Source organism: Silurus meridionalis, chromosome 7, assembly GCF_014805685.1.
Source record: "Silurus meridionalis isolate SWU-2019-XX chromosome 7, ASM1480568v1, whole genome shotgun sequence".
Taxonomy (NCBI): Eukaryota; Metazoa; Chordata; class Actinopteri; order Siluriformes; family Siluridae; genus Silurus; species Silurus meridionalis.
The window spans coordinates 6,826,039-6,844,046 of record NC_060890.1 but is presented as its reverse complement, the minus strand read 5'-3'; the positions used below and the strand labels follow the sequence as shown (position 1 = coordinate 6,844,046).

The window sequence follows — 18,008 nt, the reverse complement described above, 5'->3', positions numbered from 1 at the left end:
TGTATTTGTTTTATTTATTTATTTGTTCATTTTAAAACTCATCATTTTTAAGGAGTTTTTATGGGGACTAGAAAGAGTCATTTCCCCAAATATTAAAACTAATATTGAAAAGTGTATATGTTTAAAGAGACAAAATAAAGATTTTAAGTCAGGCAATAGTACAAGATAACATTTTTGGTTGTATTAAATATGCAAATGAACGCATATGGGCGGGGACTAGACCCAGTATTCATTTGCATAAACAATAGATTTTTTTAAGTGGGTGAAAATAAATACGTGTAATATATTTAGACATTAATACATGTAACGAATCAATTATTTAATAAAACTATTTAAAAAAATAATTATTACATATATTTAATTATTTAATCATTACATTTATTTCTATTGACGTTCAATTCGATTTACGTACCAGATTGACGCACCTGATGACGTCACGATTGAAAGGCGGGAGGCGGGGAGATAAAGTGGAGGAGCAACAGCTCAGCAGTTTTGTGTCAATTGCTACATAAACTCCTGGAATAGTGTCCCAATATAATCTAATTATTTATTTCTAAAAGTTTTTTAAGTAAGTTAAAAATTTTAGTGGCGTTTTTAGGGAAAAAGTTATTCTCGACCAGTGAAGGTAAGTGTGTGTTTCAGGAGAAAACCGACTAGCAAAACAAAAAACAACAAACTAGCAACCGTTTAAAATGAATGGAGAAGTGAAATAAAAACTAGCATCCTGGTTTAGAGATAGTACCATGATTTTAATAGTAAAATATACAAATATTATGTTAAAAGCACTTTGTATCACTGCTGTGAGTCAAACTGACCTACTTCTGACCTCCTATCTCCTTTATTTATTCATTTATTTATTTATTTATTTTTCATATTTATCACTTAAAAGCAAGCAAAAATGTAATATTATGCAAAGATAACCTAAATACTAAATGATGATTTCACTTATTTGAAAGGAATTATAAAGAAACTGCTGAGAAATAAAGTAATTGATATGAATCAGTCTGGAAAGGGTTATAAGGCCATTTTCTAAGGTTTTGGGACTCCAGCAAACTGAGAAACTCATTACTCACAAACGCTCGAAACGCCTCCAACATGACTGAATTAATCCTTGCGTAAATAAAAGTAGGCCATAAAAATCCTCCACAGTGATGTGAAAAGTGTCCCTGTCGGCGGTTGGTGCTGCCACGGGGTTACGACCAGGGGCAATTACTTTTTCCCATAGGGCCAGTTTTTTTTCCCCCTTAATAAATGAAATCGTCATCTGAAAAAAATCCTTTTGTATTTAATCGGGTAACTCCTTGCATAAAAGTACAGTTTTCACGATGATCTGAATCGTTGAAGTGTGACAAATATAAAAAAAAAGAAATCAGGATGGGGCAAATATTTTTTCACAGAGTATGGATACTGTTCAACTTGTTTATATCAACCAGCAATTAAAAGGACAAACTGTAGAAAGGGGATTAAAAAAGACAAACCCGAAAAGCAAGGATTCATGATATTCAAAACGGTGGATCCAATAATGTAAAAACAAACAAAAACTATTAGGAATTTGTTGAACATTTTACCTAAAAAATTAATGTGTTGATGTTCTGGGTCTCTAAATACAATCTTGTAGCTAAATCCAGGTGGATTTTAAAGCTTTTTGTATAGAGATGTTTATGAGGAGTCTCCAGTGCTCAGTACGCTTTCTTTCATTTCCAAAATCTAGTGGAATGCTTTCCCAGAAGAGTGGAGTTGATTTAGATTGAGATATTTAAGGTGCATATGGGTGTGCTGGATAGTTGTCCACATACTTTTGGAGAGATCTAAAACATCAAATGCTGTGTTGTTCCAGGAAAATGATTGACTTCTGCTTCACATCGTGTCTTTTGATTCCTTTATCAACAAGCCCAGTCTTGTTCTAATCCGAACAAATGCCTAGAGGTAGAACATTTCAGACGTTTGTGGAGTCAAGCCAACAGCACCAGCAGGAGGATAATTAGACATGAAGAAGTGAGTCTGGGGCTGAGTTCATTTCAGCCCAGACTGTAAATTTGTGCAGCCTGTGAGTGTGTGTAACTTCGCTTGTTCCTCTTGCCTGGTTTTTCTTCAGTGTGCTTCACTGCACTACAGCCGTGATTAAAGTGGTGCATAGGTGAAATCCTTTTAACTTGGAGTAAACTAAATAATACACCTTTTTACCATCATGTCTTTCCCCCACAATGCATTTAGAGAAGCAATCAAATGTGAACATACAAATTGCAAACTATGAAACCAACAATCATCTATTCAGTTTGTTAGTTTTGTGTGTTTTTTTTTTTTTGGTTGTTTTATATATTTGCTATTTGAAGGAAACAGCATGAACACATTAGCATTGGAGAACGGCTGTGTGTGTGTGTGTGTGAGCGCGTGAGCGCAGAGTACGGAAATCCTAACAGGCCATGCATTATAATATTTTTCTTTGTCGTTCTTCTTGTTATCGCAACTTAATTTCCTCATGATCAGTACTTTCATTTTCTGTGTATTCATCATAAGAGCATGTTCTAGGGGCAGTATCATGGATAATAACCATAAAGGTTTTTTATAAGCAGGCGTGTGGACACAAACCATTATGATTATTATCCATAATGATTATCCAGCTCTTATGCAGGATCCACAGAAGAATTAAGTACCGATCACAAGGAAACAATGTTTATGCCAAGATCATTAGAAAACAAGTTAAAGATATTATAATGCATGACCTTTTCCTGGCAGCAATCATTTTTCTTTAGTGATGGTGTAGATTTTATGCAAGTTTTACTATGGAGATTTTTTTTATTTATTTTTTTTTTAAGATGGAGCTGCTTCCAAAACATTTAAGGAGGAACACAAATAAAACAAAGTGTAGATTTAAATTAAACACCGACCCCAGATTAAGTCAGTGTGCACAGTTGAATATCTGTTGACAAACTAATAAGATTAGCAAGCATGACATGTATAGAGATGGCCGGTCTTCCTCAAACCTGATTTTCTATTTAGGTATGTTTTTATTATCAGCATATTTGTGAGCCCTTGATGGGGTGTAGTCTAAGACCATTCCTTTTCAGTGTCTGTTGTATTCTCCGAATATTCTCCCCGAATTGCCAATTCCCACCCACCAGCCAGCTCTCCCCACTACCCAACAGATACCATCCGAGGAACGTGAATAAAAACGTGTCACATATCGCACTGCTTGCTCCTAGACGTGAAAAAACCAGCCAACTGCATCTTTCCAAACTGCTGCTCTTGCTGCATCACAGGGACGTGTAACACACAGTAAGGAAAGCACCTAGCAAACACCTCTGATACCTAGTGTCAGGGGAGAGAGGACGTCCGTGCCAACCATCATAGCCATATTTGTTTTACTAAATATATTGTAAAGTATATTGTTGGCTGCCATGTTGTAATTTCAGGTTTACATCATAGAATTTGGGAAGTTGGATTTCCGACTTGGTATGTTATTATCCATAGCATGTTCAAGTTGAATGTATTTTTAGGGGATTAAAATTTATATTTTCGTGCTTTTTTTTTTTTTTTTTTTTTTTTAAACCAGTGTTTCTGAAAGAGATCTAGTAACCTGGACATGCACCATATGACCAAAAGTTTGGGGAAAACCTAACCATTTTTTAATGTATTTTTGTTTGTTTGTTTGTTTGTTTTGTACATAAAAGCTGTTTTAATAACCTCCACTCTTCTGAGAAGGCTTTGGAGCATGGCTGTACTCAAGTTCATTCAGTACATTACAAGGGCAGTACATTCGGTGTTGCAGTTTGTGTCGAGGTGAAGGAATTTGCCCAGGAGCTCCAGGTTCCTCAGGAATGGTTGGGTGTCCACATACCTTTGGCCTAAGAGAAGCTATGGAGTGCATGGATTGTCCAAAAATTTGTATTTTATATATATATATATATATATATATATATATATATATACTACTATATAGTGTGTGCGTTAGGCTCAGTAATATTACACACTGCACTGTGAAATGTGATCTGCGGGTTATTCTGGGGTGGGTGTGTGTGTGTGTGTGTCTATTTAAGAGCTCGCTCCTCCTCCTCCTGCTTTCCTCCTCTCCTCCCTTCTTCTCCTCCTCCTTTCCCCACTCCACCACAGAGGCCATATTGGTGTTGTGTTAGGATTGAGGCGCGAACCGAGCTGAATTCCCCCTGCACAGGGTTTCAGCTACAGGGTTTGTTCGCTTTATTCACGCCCACTACGACACACCTAACCGTCGTGTGTGTGTGTGTGTGTGTGTGTGTGTGTGTGTGTGTGTGTGTGAGTGAGAGTCGCAGAATAGAGCAGGTGGCTTCGAGGTGTGTGAACCGACACCAGGACGCGTTTTGGATTATTTTACCTTCCCCTCCGCTAATACATCATTTCTTTCTTTCTTTTTTTTTTTTTTTTTTTTGAACATTACATAATTGGCACCGCAGTGAGTCACGCTGTTCTACAAAGGTATGTTGTAAAACCCACACACTGCTGCACATGATCCCATTTGCTTCATGTAGCTCCTTGTTCTGCTTAGATCTTTATTGATCTGGAAAGACTTCATAGTGTGGCGTTGTGTTATTTGCTTTGATAATGAGGATTCCACAAATTCAGGTTCGTCTGCTCGACCTTGTGTCTGGAAGACATGAGCTTTGCGGCGGATTGTATTTCTAATACTTTTCAAGTTAAATGATCTTAATTCTGGCTGAATGTTGAAGCTGATTTTCCAAGCCGGCTCTTGAGGACAGCTTTGGGGTTGTAGGACAGATCTGAGCTGAGCTGAGCTGCTGGGAGTGTCTTGGCCTCATTCCATGGCTTCACATTATCCACATTTCTCCTGCAGCCAGATATTCAATCCAATCCAGAGTGCCAAGTGTGTAGTGTAGATGTTGCCTGTTATGATGTGATGGTGTTTACTGGAACACTGCTGTAATGTGTGACTGGCACTTTCTCTTTCTCTCTGCAGAAACACCACGCTCTGTGCTCAGAGTCCACTCCATCACCTTGGCTCTCGCAGCTGAAAGGAGATCATGGTGTATTCAAAAGCACACACATGCGCTGCTCAGCAGCAGGATGCAGACAACACCGGCTATACCTACTCGCTCAGGTGAGGCATGGACTTCAAGCCTGCTGTGTTTATTCATTCCTGTTCATGTTTGTTTTTTGTTTTTTTTTTATTTACCCAAAATACTGCGAAACTGACGACGACATGAACTTTGTTAACCCCGTGTATATGGAAATACTTGAGATATTGTTTATTCCAGGACGGTTCGGGACATTTCATCGTAGCCTGTGAACATCTATACCGATATTGCAGTGCTGTAAATACACAAGCGCTCTGTGTTTAGTTTGGGATCGCTATATTATTAAAGGAATTTTATTTTATGTTCAGGTTCATGTTTTTGCCAAAACACTGTTCTGATGGCACAGATACAACCTGTCTTCATTCAAAGCATTGCACATTATGAACTAATATTTTTGGCAGGATTCAATGACCTTTTTATTTTTTTATTCACGATTCAGCGTTAACAAGTTGAACTAGAATTTAGTATTTTATACATAAGATTAATCCACTTTATTACAGTTGCTTTGGAGCATTTCTCAAATCATTCTTGATTTTTGATGTTCGATATTTTGGGGGTTCAGACTATTCAGATCAGAACCGGTTATATATATTTATCAACATGATCTCAACAATTGATGATTTAGTAAACAGCAATTGTACACAATCAACTACATGAATGTACTGAACCATTTGTGATTTGTTCGAGGCGATGAGAAATTGTTTTTATGATGTGCACAAGTGACTACATGATGTGGAGGTTGAACAAGTAGTTTTGAGAATTTTATTTCTGATCAGAAACACGCTCCAAAACTACCACTTGCAGTTAGTAATGTGGCTATACCAGTTGTTTTGTGCTCGTTTTGAAATAAATTAACTAAAGACTTGATCAATTTATTACTATTCAGGGTCCCATGGGGTTTTAAAAAGCCTAAAATAAAAATAAAAACATTTTCAGGTCTTAAAAAGTCAAATAATTTTAAACAGCTTTTAATTTTGCTATGTCCACGTGACCCTTTTTTTTTTTTTTTTTGGTGTGGTGTTGTGGTTCTTTCTTTCGCCAGTCCAAATATAATTCGCTGTTATACAACCAACAGTCAATCAGCAGCAAATTCCTTTATACCATGGACGTAAAACTGACTATTTTTCAGCGTATCGCTAAAACTTGCATTTGCCCATCGCTGAAAAATAAAGTACGTAGCTTGGAAGAAATCAATTTAGGGTGCCTTTAAGGCGAGTTGCTAACAACGAGTTATTGATTTTGCGATATCAGGTTTCAAATTGAATTCTTAATGGTCTTAAAGTCTTAAAATTGACTTTGTAAAATTTGCTGAAACCCTCTTATTATTCTCCTGATGTTTTTGATCGGTCATTTGTATTACATTTTTTTGTAGTTTGCCATGTGGGGTGTTTTCTCACCTCATTTCATTCTGATTATCTGATAACCACAGGCTTTCACATGCAAGCTCAGTTCCGTATTTGGATTTCATGCGGTTGAATCCCAGCCAACATTACAGCATGTCTCATTTGAGTCAAGTATATTCAAGAAGTCTGTGTGTGTGTGTAATATATATATATATATCACATCACATGTTCAACACTGTGATGAGTATAAAATCACCCCTCCTCTCAGGCCTGCATGTTGCACAGATGTGACCGTGTGTAATTGCAGGGCGTGCATTCCCCAAGATCTCCCATATTGCTTCACATTTTTGTTTCGTCCGAAGGTGCATGATCAGGCATGGCGGTGTACCTGTATGGTATTCTTTAAAAAAAAAAAAAATCAATTTTAGGTGCGGTCCTAGTAAATGTCTCCTAAGCGCTAAACTCTGAAACAGTTTGGTGGTGTGTGTAGAGGTAAAAATTTTTTGTTTTGGTCCAAACCCCCCCCTCCAGCATGATTTATGTCGGCTGTGGAGAAGCAAAGAAATGAGAAATGAGCAATGTACGTTCTGAAATACTTCTCTCTCGAGGGGTGTGTTCCTTTTTTCAGGAAGTTATCAAAATAGTGCCTGTGTGTGAGGCACGGTTGCTTAGTGAACCTCTGTAGCATGTGTGTGTGAGCAGATGACCAACTGAAATACATTTTTGGTCTTTTCTGGACCATTCAGAATGTCATTAATACTGGTAGGTGTGTGAAATGGGGCTGAGAAATGATTGACAGAGGCTCTGTCTGTCTTGTTCTTCAGGTCTGAGGAATGATTTTTGTGTGTGTGTGAGTTATGCATGTTACACGCCTCAATTGTGTTAATTTCTTTTCAGCTACTCGGGAAAAGCCTGCAGGCTTCTTATCAGCTGTTTATAAAAAAAACCTCATTAGGAAGCGTCTCCTGTTATCTTTAGCAATCTGAAGCTCAACATCAGTATCTATTATTAAAACGATAGTAAATCTTTATATCATACCGCATTTTTAGCGCCTTTCTGTTTTGCTTTGTCATATAAGGACCTGGCTGCTTTTCTCGAGTACAGCTTGTTAGTGCTGACGTGCGTTTTTTTGCTGATTAGGTTGAGTGGATAGGGTTGGACGACCTGCTGCACCGCTATCAGCTTCTAGCACGTTTGGTTGCACCCAGCTTTCAGCATGCGACCCTTTCAAACATCTCAGTGCGGTGACTTTATAATGTGAAGCAAGATCCAAAAATTTACACTGATTGAGATTATACAATTAACTGCTCCCTGGTATCCAAATACAAAATAGGGTCCTTTTTTTATTATTTATTTATTTTAATATAAATACAGTAATTCTCCCCCCGATACCACGATAGACCAAAAAACATACAGAAGTTAAACATGCGTCGTCAGATTTCGCCAACGAAATTAAAGAACGCGGTGACTCGTATCTTGAACTCGGCTTGTTTTTTTGACGTCATAGGACACTTCAACCAATAATCAAGCAGAGAAACTACGCATACGCTACTACAGAACTGTATGAATGTGATTCTGTATTTCTAACAATTTACACACAATTCATCTCGCTATATTCTTTCAGATGTTTTCTGTGTGTGTTTTAAAGTGTGTGGGTGGATGATTTTTGGTTTAAACAATAAAACAAATTGCGTTTTTTGTTTGAGGAATTACGGGGGATTACTGTGTGTGTGTGTGTGTGTGTGTGAGAGAGAGAGAGAGAGAGAGAGAGAGAGATAGAGAGATAGATAGATAGATAGATAGATAGATAGATAGATAGATATTTCTTCTGGGAGCTGCTGTTTAGTTTTGTATTTATTTTTTCTTGCTTGAATTAAAACTTGTAATACTACCCATTCTCTAGAAATTCAAATGTATACTAAAGGCCATACCCTGATTCTCTGGATCTTTTATTTTAATTTTATTTCCCCTTATCATTAAAACGGATTACTTGAAGTGGCCATCTTAACTCGATGACTCCAACCTCCATTTTTAGAACCTTGACCTAGATTGCAACCAAGCCTGCAAGCTGCATTGGATCAGTCATATAGCTTGTGTTTATTCAAGTCACAAGTAAACACTTTCCTTTTTTTTTTTTTTTTTTTTTTTTGTTTGCTATCTGTGTATTGGCTGGAGGACAGATGACACAAAAAAACTTTTGTTTCCAACACCAGGAAATTCTGACTGGATCTTTCCAGCCCATTTTTATTTTGTAATTCAAAAAAGGATGTCAACAATTTTGAAATGAAAACCCTTTGGTCTAGTCATTACAACCCTCGCTTTTTTTTTTTTTTTTTTAACAACTGAGTTTTAGCTGTAGTTTCACTTGGCTCTAAACACCCAACAGGGAGCGTGTCAGTGTGTGGAATATTTTTAGTTGATTAGCAGGACATTTCCATGCCCTGTGCTGGATTGATAACAGTCAACACGTAAAGACGGCGTTAAGCTTTTTAAATAAGGGGGGGGGGGGACTCCTTACACTGTTTACGTGTTAAGCTATAATGCTACGTTTACACGAAACTGCGTAATTCAACATTGCTGACCTCTAACTGAGGAGAAAAAACTCAAAGTCTGGAAGGTGCCTCAGTTACAATCTTAGCTATGCTATATAGACAAAGGTTTGTGGACACCTGACCATAAGAACGTGTGCTTTTTGAACATCTCATTCGACATTGCTATTATAATAACTGCCACTCTCACTAGATTTTTGAGATTTGTGCTTATTCTTCTAAAAGGGTGTTAGTAAAGTCAGGTACTGATGTAGGTGAGGTGAGAAGGCCTGAGGTGCAGTTAGCGTTCACATTCATCCCAAAGGTTTCAATAGGTTTGCGTTCAGAGCTTTGTAAAGCAGGCCACTAAAGATCTTCCACTCCAACCCATGTGAAGCACACATAGCTGGATTTGTGCACAGGGGCATGCTGGAATGTTTGTTTCCTCTCCGATAATATACAATTATGCCTTCAAATTTGTGGTAACAGTTTGTAGCACAAGTACAAATATTATTGCTTATAAAAGACACACATTGAGGAATTCGTTTTTAACGAAGCTTGGATGAATGCAACTTGAGCTTAATGTTATAAAATCAGGAAAAGGATTGTAAAAGAGTATCCTGAGTTGCCTAAGCTGTGTTATTAAATGCTGAGGCTTCTTGTGTAACGTTATGTGCAGGATATGTGCAGTTTCCTGCGTGTTGTCGATGCTTCCAGAGAACTATTATGCACACAACCCCCTTTTTTTTTTTTTTTTTTTTTGTTGCAATAAAATTTGCATTCTGTTTATGAAACTCGCAGTTAATGCCGGGGGGGCTGACCGAAAGAGGGAAAAGCTGAGCAGCATTAACATTATACAAACTCTTTCTGTGACACAGAAGCAGAGAACTGTTTGTTTGAGTTGGTTGTGCTCTCTGTGTGGGAGGGGCTACATTAATATTTTCTGCCAATCAGAGCAATTCCAGCCAATCGTATGCGTCTGTGTAGTTCTGTATGTGGAAGAGGGCAGTTTTCTCACTTTTTTTTTTTTTTTTTTTGTACCTGATGGTGATCGAGAAGCTGTTTGGGGGGAAAAATTGGAAGCACATGCTAAAATTGATATTTATGTAAAATCAGTACCGGTTTGGATTGGGAAGTTTGACGTTCATAGAAATTCATATTTAAATATGAAAATTACTTACATCAATACAAAGTCGACTCAGTTCTTCTTTTTTTTTTTTTTATTTATTTATTTTTTTTAATTATTATTAATTTTAAATTTTTTTTTTTTACCCAATTTTTGCATGCTGTCCACTAAACTGAAATGCCAATAGATGGAAACCGATAAGCTTTTTTTGTTTGTTTTTATATATATATATATATATTTTTTTTTATTCTATTGTTTTGTTTGTGTATATGTGAGAGGTTTAGTATTCAGTTCAGAAAATCGAGGTTCGTGTTGTTCAATCTAGTGCAGTGTGCTGGTTTGTATTTTTAGAAAGGAAAGGGCAAGGTGGCACTGAGCAATAAAGAAATGCAGAAACGCAGAGCTCCGGATGGAGGGAGGGGATTGCGTGAGTCAGCGAGTGGCTTCAGTGCTTCCAGCAGGAAGTGGAGTAAAGTCTTAATGTCCCACCCACAGAGATTGCCCTGGTCTGATGACCGGCTGTACGTTTTGTGCGTACGTGAATCCGTGTAGGTGGCAATGTGTGTCTGTTGGGATTTGTCCATGGCATGAGCGCTGACGACAGGTGGGATCTGGAGAGCTGGGGCTGGACTGTGCTGTGTGTATATTGCCCTACTTTTACTTGTAACTTTCTTTTTTTTCTTTCTTCTTTTTCTCCCCCCCACTTCTCTTCCTGAGGACGTGTGAACCGGGTGCATTTGAGATTACGTTCTCAGTTAGCCGTTAGCTTTTTATATTGCACAACAAAAGACCTTTCGAGGCTGTTTTTAAGGTCGTCCTGCAGCGCTAAGTCGAGTTGCAGTTTAGATTAGTGCATGCCAGCTGCCTGTGTTTCAGCTGTCTAGGCAAATGGAGCAGGCCTGTTGCAATCAGAACAGCTCCAAAGTTCAGGAGCATGAACGCTGGAATTGTTTCCAGTGAAATGGCAGTTGGTGGTTTATGGGTTTTTTCTTTCCCTCTCCGCTTTGGAAACATTTAGTCCACTGGTCAGGCACAGAAAATTGGGAACATCCCATCACCCTTTTTTTTTTTTTTTTTTCTTCCCTTGCGCTTTTACATGTGCCTGAGAACTGATTTGTTTTTGTTCAGTTGTTCGTGTAGGCGGTGCCTCCATCTGTGTTTAGCGCCGATCGTATTCCCTCGTCATTTGTTCTTCCTGTGCTTTTTATTGTCTGTCATTTTGTCCGATCCTGTGCTGGAGCACAGCCGTGAACTCTCTGCGTAACCTTTATTTTGGAGAGATTAAGTTATTTTTAGTCACCTGCTCCTCATTCCAATATCCTCCATGTGCACATGGTATGGTTTGAATTGGAGCTGAGGCTCGAGCAGAATGCTGCCGTTTCATTGTTCAGTAGGAAGGAAGAACGAGGCAGCGACAACCTGTTTAGTTGACACGAGCGCCGAAATACACTGCGCATTCTCTTTTTCATTTTCTCTATTAGTATTGCAGCTTTGCCTACACATTAATTAAAATGCTGCTGGTAATGTGTTTAAAAGAATTCTCATGAATTGGAAAGTCACAGATTGCTGTAGTAGTAATAATAATAATAATAATAGACCCTTCTGTGTCACTCAGCTCCAGCTACTCTTCATCTGCTCTGGAGTACGAGAAGGCGAACAAACTCGCTCCTGTGTTCGAGTCGCCCAGGATGTCGCGACGCAGTCTGCGCCTGCAGGCCAACTCCACCCACTATGGAGACGACAGCCTGCTAGACTCCTCCGTCAACCGCAGCAGTTCTTACAGTACCGAAAGCCGGGTTCACCGGGAGAGCAAGTAAGAAGGCTTTTCCACTAATGAGGAGGATCTCTATTTACATTAGCAGTGACTTCAGACTAGCTTACAAAAGTATGTGGACACCTGACTATAAGATTAGTGTGTGCGTTTCAAACTTTTTCCACATTTAGTCCAGATTTAACGTTATAATGAAGATTCCATGAAGATGTTTCAATAGGTTTGTGGGGATTTGTGCTTATGGTCTGCAGTCAGCATTCCAACTCATCCAGAAGGTTGGATCGAGATCAGAGCTCTATAGCAGGCCACCCAGGATCTTTCACTTCAACGCATGTAAACCATATCTTCATGGAGCTGGCTTGCACAGGGTCATGCTGGAACAGCTTTGGGTCTCCTAATTCAAATAAATGGAAAGATTTTCCTTCTACCAAATCCAGACCTTCTATAAACTCTTGTGCCTTCAACTTTGTGGTAACAGTTTGGGGTAGAACCACATATGACTCATATGACTTGAAAAGTCAGTTTTTGTAAATTTTTAGTTTATTCTGCTTAGACGTTTGTATATAATGACCGCTTGACAGACCCAGATTGGTCGTTATGCTACATTTTTCTCCTTGACTTGAGTGATTAAGTAAATACCTTCTATTGAAACAGTCTCCCAAATGTAGTGTTTGCACCATATTCTAATCTAAAATCAATATCGAGTTGTTACATTTAATGTTTTTTTATTATTAATATAGTCAGTCCTGATGTATATAAAACTTATACAGTAATCAAAAATCAACCAAAAATATATCATTCATTTTGTAGATTTCGACCTTATCTGACTTTTTTTTCACGTATCGTCTCAAAATTCTGACCTAATATTTCTTCACTGTTAGTGTTGTCAACTAGGTTGTACTATGAGTGTTTTGGCTTTGGATGCCAAAATAATTTATTTTGGTGGATTTTTTGTAAATGACAAATCTTTTCTTCAAATTTTTTATATATATATATATATATATATACATACACACAGTGGAACCTTGATACTCAGGACTTTTCATTTGGAACCCGACTGAGAGTAACTCGTGAAAAATCTGATGGTAATAATTGTATTATTTGTTTAAAGTAGAAAATAAAACATTTATGACCTCATTTACAATTTTGTTGAGTTTACAGTACATGTACAATTCCCCTTATAACTATTAAAAGGAGAGGAGGAGTCAAAACCTCACCATTAAACAGCTTTGAACTGTGTGCTAGATTGAAAGTAATAAAGGCTGTGCAAAGATCTTGCATTACCACTTAGAAATGGTTAAAAGTATTTGTGAGAGTCTGAATCTTTTTAAAGTGTGAAATTTGAGTCAGATAGTGCAGATATGCTATACTCCAAAGGTATTCGGGGCATTGCCTTCTCCATTAATATGTGGGTCTTACCCAAACTGGTACCACCAAGTTGGAGGCACTCATTTCCAACACGATGATTTACACAACCTGCTTTCGAGTTCTGAGCTCAACACCTTTTGGGGTGATTTGAAACATTTAGTAGAAACAGAAGAGTTGTTATAAAAGCAAATGAGGACCGGGATGTTCAAAAAGCGTGCACTGCTCTTTTGGTCTGGTGTCCACAAACATTTGTTCGTAGAGGTAATTCGGTTCAGAATGTACAGAAAAACCAAATGTTATGCAATTATTTCACTTTTCCCTGTTTATTCGTGGAGCAGCACCATTTGCTGTGTCCTCTTCACTGGCTTCCTGTAGCTGCCCACATCAGATTTAAAAAAACGCAGAGCCAAAAATGGACCAGCGTCCGCCTACTTTAAGACACTTCTCATTCCACACGCTGCACCATGCTCCCTCTAAGGGTCTAGCACTACTCGACTGGACCCACCATATCTCTGGAGACTTGGAAGACATATGCATTTCATGTATCTCTTCTCTGTCCTGGCACCCATGAACGATCAATGTCACTGCCAATTTATTAAAGATAATTTCAGAATCTAAATATACACTTAGCATGCTGGTTACCGCATCTCCAAGAAAATTACTAAGTGTAAAAAAAGAACCATGTGCATCACAGTTTTCTATTTGTATGCCTTTGCCTGGCCAGTATTCCCAGTCTTTTCTCCCTTTGTGGGTCATAGAGTCATGGGAGTGAGGTTTTTTCTCATTTTATTTACATTTTATTTCAAAATTTTACAGCAGCTGGAGCAAAGGGGTCAAATCTAACTCTCCTGGGATTGAGAAATTCTTTGTTTGCTAATGTGCAATGTTGCAACAGCATCCCTCAGGATGTATTCGGTCCTTCAGGGTCATTTTGGCTTCTGTATTAGATACAGATTAAAAATGATGATTGAGCAACTGGATTGGTCAGAGTTCCTTAGCAAGCTGGCAAGAGTGGTATGTGTGTGTGTGTGTGTGTGTGTATATATATATATATATGTGTGTGTATATATATATATATATATATATATATATATATATATATATATATATATATATATATATATATATATATACACACACACACACACACACACACACACACACACACACACACACACACACACACACACAGTATCTCACAGCAGTACAGATTTACTGTCCTACATACAGCCATTATTGTCTAAATAGATGGCAACACAAGTGAGTTCACCCTCAGTGAAGAGGTCAAAACTGTATCCGTATTTTGCTGTCAATATTTTGTGTAAACACCATTTGTTGTCTTGCACTGCCGTAATCCTCCTGGGCATGGAATTCACCAGAGCTGCACAGGTTGTTGTTGGGATCTTCTTCCACTCCTCCATAATGACATCACAGAGCCGCTGGATGTTAAACACACAGCGGTTCTCTACCTTCCGCTTGAGGAGCCCCACAGGTGCTCAGTAGGGTTCGGATCTGGAGACATACTTGGCCACTACATCTACATTGCCAGCAGGCAGTTGTCAAGTGTGGCAGTGTGTTTTGGGGTCGTTATGTTGGAAGATTGCTCTTTGGCCCAGTTACTGAACGGAGGGCATCATGTTCTGCTTCAGAATGTCACAGTACATGTTGGAATCCATGTGTCCCTCAGTGAACCGCAGCTTCACAGTACCAGCAGCACTCATGCAGCCCCAGACCATGAAGCTACCACCACCACCATGCTTGACTGTAGGCAACAGGACATGGTTCCAGTAATTAGTTCCGAGTGGAAACCCATCTTGGAAAAACATCTGTATGACCCTGGCCACTGTATTGTAACTCATTTTCCAGATGTTACCGATGTTTTTATAGCCTCGGCCGTCTTTGTGGAGAGCAATTAGGTGCCATGTTGAACATCCAGTAGTCATTATTAGAGAATTGTACTCCAAGCACTTCATTTCAACTGCTCTAATACAAGATACACACATTTCTATGGTCCTGCCAAGCAGACAAAAACATGAACGTGATAAATAGGACATGTGGCTTGCACGGTTACATGACATACAACTGTTTTTACTTAGGGTGAACTCACTTTGTTGGCAGCTTTGTTGACAAAAACGGCTGTATGTTGAATTAGTTTCCGAGAACAGTAAATCTGTACTGCTATACAAGCTGCACATCGACTACTCTAAAATATATACAAGTTTTATTTCTTAAGTACTGTCCCTTGAAGATCTACTAAAATGGTTGCTGAAATGTGAGGGGTGCACTCACTTTTTGTTTTTTTTCTTTCTCCCTTCTCCTTCTCCTTCTCCTTCTCTTCTCTTAGGACCGTGAAGAGCAGGAGATCTCAGCGCTCTGTATCAAGTTCGCTCTTTCAGACACCAGTAAAGAACCAGTCCTTGGCACTGCAGGCACATAACAGCAGCATGCACAGCTGTTCGGCGAGCGACGCCTCTCTTCTGTCCTCCCTGCTGGATGAATCGAGCATCCAGGAGCGCACCCTCGTCGACAGTTTCTGGGGTCAGTGCACCTTACCTTAGGATATAATATAAATGACATGGTAGCTATTCCAGGCCACGTGTTGCTGAGTGATGTATTTTTTTTATTTTTTTTACTCTTTTCTGATTTAGGATTGGATAAGGATGGAGATCCCAGAGGTATATTATGTTTTATTTGACAGCATTAATTGTGTTGTATAGAGTTTGAATTACTGTTGTTTTGTTTTTTTTGTTGTTTTTTTTAAATAACACTAGGGTTGTGTCATGCAAGAATACAGGACATACATACATAATGTCTGTTCTTTGGCTAGAAACTATCGAAAATATTTAATATACATAATATATATGTGATTAAGACATTGGAGTTTGGATCCAAAAGTTGGGAGGTTGGTCCCCTCCTATGCCTCTAAAAAGGCCCTTATCTCCATAGCTGGTCAGATGTATGAATGAAATAAATGTAGAGTGATCGAATCAGAAGGTCACAAGTTCAAATCCCAGCAGCGCCACCAAGCTTCCACTGCTGGGACTGCATAAGGGGCATCTGCCAAATGCCGTAGATGTAAGATTTGCACTTGATGTATGAAGATCTGAAATATCCCTTATGCTCAAATCTTTACGTACACATTATTTCCTTTTCAAATATGGGTTTAAAGTCCATTCCCGGTTTTCCGAGGTGGCAGTCACTTTTCATTCATGTAGCTCAGTCAGTCAGAATTGAAAGCGATAGTGCTTATCGGTTTAAAACGTAATTTATTGATTTAGCCTGAGAAGGAATAAAATGAGCTGCTGCGAGTTGCCTAGATAATCCTGTAATAGCAGTTCACAGTCAGTGCTGTGTCAGCAGTGTTTAATTTGTTTTGACAGTCAACATCGGACATCTCACAACTTTAGGCAAGTGTGGGTTAATTATCTCGCTGCACAATGACCGATATGAACCAGTGGAGAGAGAGCAAGTGAGAATCAGCCGGATATTAAAGAGGAAATGATTTGTGATACGTTATGCCTGGTTGCTCAGTGATAATAGGGATATACAGGAACTGCTTTTACATTGCGACAGAAACACTGACTATTTGAATGCCTTTATAAAACCACAACAGCGGCAGATGTTTTCTATTTTAAGACTGCAACTGCTGGTTTTTCCGAACGGCATTTCAGACCAGTGAATAGCATGTTGCTATTTCTTGCGGAGATCCTATTATTTAGCTCAACCAATTAGTGCTCATTACCGGGTTTGGAACACAGATTTGCCAGCTGTGATATTAATCTGCACGGTGGAGATCAGTGCAGCGCAACTGTTTTTTGAGCTTTTGTTTATTACATTTTGTATTCAGTAGCTCTAAAAACTTAAATTTTTTGGAGCCATATGCTGTATTTATGCCAGTGTTATTAAGAATTAATTTCATGAGGCACTATATGCTCAAGTTCTGAAATACAAATGACGAGCATATACTTTCCGGCTGCATCCTATAGATCAGACACTCCATACGGACCACAGCTTCTCTCTGAACAACAGCGGCACGCACGCGGCTCAGACTCAGACCTCCACCATACACAGAGACTACATCTGCAATAACTGCGTAGCCAGCCACTCTGACAGGAGAGATGCTCTCCAAGCCTACACCTCCCCCAAACCCTGCTCCTCCTCCTCCTGTTCTTACTCCTCGGCCACCCTGCGCAGCACAGCAGTGGACGGAGCCGCCTTGGCTGCGAGCGAGGCCTTCTCCTCTCCCCACACTACGGTGTACAGCCGAGAGCGAAGCCGCCGACACAAAGCCGGTGAGAGATCTTGATGTTCTCTATAATGTCCTGCCAAGGTGTGGGAGTGTTATGTGGTTGAAGCATTTTGTGTTTCCTTTTTTTTTTTTTTTGTTTTGTTTGCACAAGCTGCACATCGAGTCCTGCGTGTTTACAGTAATAATGAAGAAGAAGAAGAAGAAAAGCATGCTCATTTGTCTTCTCTTCCGAATGACCGTATTCCCGTCATAATGAGATTCTCTCTCGATCGATTTCAGTTCATAGATTCGTATCTCGGCGCAACTGCGATCTTTATTTTGGATTACGTGATTTTATCAAATTTGATGTCTGGGTGTGGTTTGTCTGTAGGTGTGCTTGGAGTGGTCTCAGAGGCCTTCCTGCATTGCAGCAGGAAAGTGTGGTCCTCTGTTGTCTGTGTGTTTACCATACTCATGCAGAACGTTCTGAAGACCTGCCAACTGGGCAAAGGTACCAGCCATCTATCTGCCCTCCTGAACTCAATTCCTGCTCCATCTGAAGTCTTTTTGTTTGA

At 39.0% G+C, this 18,008-nt stretch overlaps 1 protein-coding gene across 16 annotated transcripts in view; it reads left to right on the top strand.

Moving 5' to 3' along the window:
- Positions 1–468: 468 nt before the first annotated feature.
- The window catches only part of sun1a (Sad1 and UNC84 domain containing 1a), a 30,797-nt gene continuing 13,257 nt past the window's right edge, over positions 469–18,008 (top strand). For 5 of the 16 annotated variants that reach the window (XM_046853641.1, XM_046853640.1, XM_046853638.1 and 2 more), the window contains exons 1-7: positions 4,093–4,452; positions 4,952–5,092; positions 11,682–11,879; positions 15,550–15,743; positions 15,854–15,880; positions 17,192–17,497; positions 17,825–17,944. In XM_046853641.1, coding sequence (XP_046709597.1) covers positions 5,016–5,092; positions 11,682–11,879; positions 15,550–15,743; positions 15,854–15,880; positions 17,192–17,497; positions 17,825–17,944 — 922 coding nt within the window. In that variant the 5' untranslated portion in view covers positions 4,093–4,452; positions 4,952–5,015. Of the gene's footprint in view, positions 626–4,089; positions 4,453–4,951; positions 5,093–10,554; positions 10,704–11,562; positions 11,587–11,681; positions 11,880–15,549; positions 15,744–15,853; positions 15,881–17,191; positions 17,498–17,824; positions 17,945–18,008 lie in introns of those variants that run through there. The other 11 variants (XM_046853639.1, XM_046853642.1, XM_046853635.1 and 8 more) reach the window with 8 other exon arrangements.